The sequence below is a fragment of the Olea europaea genome, unplaced genomic scaffold, assembly GCF_002742605.1.
Source record: "Olea europaea var. sylvestris unplaced genomic scaffold, O_europaea_v1 scaffold973, whole genome shotgun sequence".
NCBI classification, from domain to species: domain Eukaryota; kingdom Viridiplantae; phylum Streptophyta; class Magnoliopsida; order Lamiales; family Oleaceae; genus Olea; species Olea europaea.
The window spans coordinates 34,953-39,841 of record NW_019268234.1 but is presented as its reverse complement, the minus strand read 5'-3'; the positions used below and the strand labels follow the sequence as shown (position 1 = coordinate 39,841).

Below are 4,889 nucleotides of genomic sequence, written 5' to 3'. Positions count from 1 at the left end.
TCTTGGAAACCAATCCCAAATTTTGGTGTGGAAAAGTTTAGCATTGATATTTATGATCCGTCCTGGATAGAAGAAGTCATAGATAGTCAGTTGAAGAAGGTCAAAGTAACGTGGCACTTCATTGGAAGAGGGGATTGTTGGAAAGTGAGAATAAAATTATGGACATTGGAGCAACAGTTGACTAACATGAAAACGTGTTATTCGGTCATGGAAAGATAAATAGGCTTATAAAGGGTGTTGACAACTCCATCTAAATAGTAAACCTTTAGATACGAAACCTTATTTCAATATCTAAACAATGAACGGCTTGAATATTTCTTCAAACAGCTTTAAATAAGAAACATAGAAGTTAATATTTATCACATGAATCGCTTGTTCATTGATTTCTCTCTTTTATTTGATCGGGTTAGTGTTTAGTGTTCTAAATTTTAGATATGAGATAGAAAATAGCGCGAAACTTTCCATGGCCAAAGACTCTCATGCCTTTTCTTGCTCGGACCAACCCAAAAGACCCTATTTAACGAGTCTTTCTTCATTTTTAGAGCAAGAAGCGGAACTACAAGAAAACTCTCTTTATCTTTATGGATGATCAATTCATTTCTAAATATAGTTGAGAGATTTTATTAAAAAGTTGATAAAATTTTAAATCGAAGTGAACAATTAATTTTATCACATGTTTTATGATACACACATCATTTATTTACTTTTTAGTCATATATTTTATTAAAATTTATTAAAAAATTAATTGTTTGCCTAACAAACACGGGTTAAATAGGACGATAAACAGGAATATTGAAATGGTATTGGCACTACTAAAAGGGTAGGGCCCCTATTATAGTCGGTAACGATGTGAGGCTCGTCAAATCAACGCGCTACAATATTGTTTGTGCAATGACAATGCAGACCATCAACAGTACTAGAGAGGCCACAATGCAAGAGGTGGTATTGGGGGTAAATTTGTAAACAAGAATAAACGGAGGCTATACTGCTACTTCTCGGCCAGCTTCTTTTGGTGAGCTTCTAGAACGCCAAAGTTGACAAAAAGCAACTAACGGCAGCACTCTCCATCTCTTTTTTTCCCCCTCTTATTTTCAACCATATAATCATTTATAAAATAATATTATACGCCAATAAAAATTTTTTATTCTTTTTCAACCACACATTTTTAAAAAAATATTATTTCAACCATTAAAATTTGAAAAGAATAGGAGCCAAACAAGGATTTATCTTGAATATATAATGACGTTTTTATTCACAAGCCTTTTCAAATTTCCGTTCTGCAATACAAAGTTCATATTCATACGAATTAAAATCAAGATTTTGGTCAACAATTAAATTTATTGCATTTAATAATATTTATAATTTTTCAGTCACACATTCCATCAATTATCATAAAAATTACTAAAAATCTAATTTTAACCAAATAGGAACATAGTTTGAAATCCCCAATACAACAAATACAAAAAAATGGAAGGAGGAGAAATCTTGGATGAGTTTAAAAATGGCTATACAAAAAACCATGTAACTAAAGCCCCCATTAATTTTCATTACATTACATTTTATTTTTCTATCTTATTTTCAATCACATAATCTTCCATAAAATAATATTATACATAAATAAATAAAAATTCATTCTTTTTCAACCACTCATTTTTCAGAAAAATATTATTTTGCCCATTTTCATTTTCACAAAATGGGGGCCAAACGGGGGCTAAATTTATTTTAGGCTCATGTTTATAAATATATCTATAAATATCCAAAAAAATTTTATTTATGCATTTTGTAAAATTTACAAGCATTATCTACCATTTATTTATATTTATTTATAAACAAAATCACTTATAAACACTTCTCAAACATGCTCTAAAATAGACTCATGATGAGTACGTTGGGCTCAATAAGATTAAATACAATAAGGGATAAAAAAATTTATGCACTAGTTGTATGAAAGTTAGATCGAGATTGATTATCTAGTTAACCTAAATTTACATACGATGATTAAATATACCTAAGTCCCATCTCATTTATACTTGCAAACGACTTTCGTTCTTTCATAGAAGTCATCTTTTTTGGACCATCAATGTGGGCAATGACACATAACATCAATGTCATATACCCTCCTTAAAAATATCATTCACTTTGTTTCAAATATGACACTTGTACCCTCGAATTAACCTTTTATTGCATAAATCACCATTCCCTCCAAGTGGAGGGCACAAGCCTACTTCATAAAGGAAATGGATGAAATTAGACAAAAATGATCATTTATGCAATTAAATGTTTATTTGACGACGCAAATGTCAGGTTAAAACGATAAAGAAGATTATCTTCTTTTTACTATTAGATCATGGCAACTACATACAGAACTCACCTTCTATCCATCGGTGCTAGGACATGAAAGATTATTTGATTGTTTGGATGGGTGATGATTTTCTTCGAAATCATCATCATGAAAAAAAATTGTTTTATGTTTAGTAAGTTAATTTGTGATTTTGTTTTTCAAAGGATCAAAATGTGTAAAAAATAACAAGAAGATGCGTTCCGATTCAATAATGTAAATGTGAAAAGCAACGTGTAAATGTTGGAAACAACAAAATTTCATTTTTCAGAACGATTACATATGAAGGAGAAAAAGGTAAAGAAAAAAAGTCAAAGAAAGAGAGAAAAAATGATAGAGACAAAAGGAGGAGGAAGGTCTCTCTCCTCTCCAGATGATGTGCAAAATTCCCATTTTCATCGTCCTCTTCTCCATCCCCGAACCTTCAACTTTTCCCCTAAATAACCTCCCATACGTTCCAAAGTTTTTGGCGTTCCAAATTTCTCTCTTTATTGTCAGATTTTTCTAGAATATTTTTTTGCCATAAGAAGATGACATTTCCAGCTAATATTCTTGGTTTTTCCACCCCTTTCACCTGAAATCTTTATATTGATTCGTGTTGTAAGAGATCTGAGATTTTTGGGTTTTGAAAGCTTGAAAACTCTCTATTTATCTTCTTGATTCTTGTGTGGTTTTGTCATAAAGATTGGATTTAGATCTTGTAAATCGCTGTTATTCTTGAAATTCAGAAGCTCAATTGGCCGATAGATCCAAAAGGTGGGGAAAGTTTAAGAACTGAAGGTTTAGTTGAGGGAACTGAAGCTTTGATAAAAAGACAGATTTTGATAGATATTTGTCTGTATTTGGCTCAAATCTTGAGATCCATTGTTTGTAAAGGGTTGAAGTTAATAGCGTTATGGGGAATTGCTGTGCTGTACCAAAAACGTCCGACGAGGTAAAAAAGGGGAAGCATAAGCCGAACCCCTTTGCTATTGACTATGCTGGTAATCAAGCAATACCTAATGGGGGATTCAAATCCTATGTGTTAAGCAATCCAACAGGCCATAATATTGAGCAGTTCTATGAGCTCGGTCGTGAACTAGGTCGTGGTGAATTTGGGGTTACATATTTATGTACGGACAAATCTAGTAGGGAAGTTTTTGCTTGTAAATCGATGTCCAAGAAGAAATTAAGAACGAGAGTGGATATCGAGGATGTAAGGAGAGAGGTCGAGATCATGAAAAAATTGCCTAAGCATCCCAATATTGTAAGTTTGAAGGATACTTATGAGGATGATAATGCAGTCCACATAGTGATGGAGTTGTGTGAGGGTGGTGAATTGTTTGATAGGATTGTTGCTAGAGGACATTATACTGAGAGAGCTGCAGCTGCTGTTACTCGCACAATTGTTGAAGTTATTGAGGTGAAGATTCGATATATTTGATTTTGGTTTTCCTATATAGTTTGAAGCCTGATCTGCATATTTTGTTATAGTTCGTACTTCATAGTTCTAATTTCCATACCTTTAATTTCCTGCATATTTTGTTATAGAAGATCTACTTGCTAAATTACATGAAACCTACTACAGTGAGTAATTGAGGACGGCAACTGAAATGGTTTATTTGAGGTTTAAAAAGTTTGCTTGATGATCAATCTGATTTCGAGTATGCTCTGCCTGTTGGTTTTTCAACTTTTGGCTATCTGAAGTCTGATAAAATGTATTAAGGCTTTCTGGATGTTTCGATTATCTAGGCTTAACAATGCTTATTCACTCTCTCTTATTTTTTCTTATATTGTATTCAAAAAAGTTTCACATTCGTCTGCTGGAAGTAATTTAATGTTGGGCATTTGTGAATTGGTCCTAGACTAACAAGCACAATGATATTTTAATTGCTACTATTTGATTTCTTTGTTCTACTCTGTGTTTAGATGCATTGCTCGACATCTCTTTCACATATGCTATTCTGAATGAGAAATTATAGGTCCCATCCATTCTCATAGTTCTGACATTTTCTTTTTTCCCCCACTAGATTCTTTTCAAAGAAATCATACTATATTGTGCTTCACTGTTTGAGTTAATATGTGTGGCTGTTCTGCAGATGTGTCATAAGCATGGGGTCATGCATCGTGATCTTAAGCCTGAAAACTTTTTGTTTGCAAATAAGAAGGAAACATCTCCACTAAAGGCTATTGATTTTGGGCTATCAGTTTTCTTCAAGCCTGGTAAAGCCTTTTCTTCTTCATTTTTTTCTCTCTATGCGTTCTTCTTCTTCCTTTTTTTTTTTTTTTTTTTTTTTTTTTTTTTTTTCCTCAAAATCAGATTTCAAAATATCAACATCAAATTCCATTAATTTCTAGAAAACTGGAAAAGGTAAAACAATCAACTTTTGATTGCACAAAGACATTAAACAATTTCTAACAAACACAAAGTAAGCTCTAATACCACTGTTGAGAATCTACTTAACATGCACAGCGGAAAATTAAAATAAATTTCAATTCCCACCAGGAATCGCCTTTGTGTTTAGATAGAAATTGTGATAAAAGTGATACCTTTTCACGATCTGCAAACTCT

At 32.4% G+C, this 4,889-nt stretch overlaps 1 protein-coding gene across 1 annotated transcript in view; it reads left to right on the top strand.

The window, feature by feature from the left end:
- Nucleotides 1-2,699: 2,699 nt before the first annotated feature.
- Nucleotides 2,700-4,889, top strand: part of LOC111392761 (calcium-dependent protein kinase 32-like) — a 7,796-nt gene continuing 5,606 nt past the window's right edge. Inside the window, exons 1-2 of the mRNA XM_023018160.1 lie at nucleotides 2,700-3,740; nucleotides 4,417-4,602. Coding sequence (XP_022873928.1) covers nucleotides 3,234-3,740; nucleotides 4,417-4,602 — 693 coding nt within the window. The 5' untranslated portion in view covers nucleotides 2,700-3,233. The remainder of the gene's footprint in view (nucleotides 3,741-4,416; nucleotides 4,603-4,889) is intronic.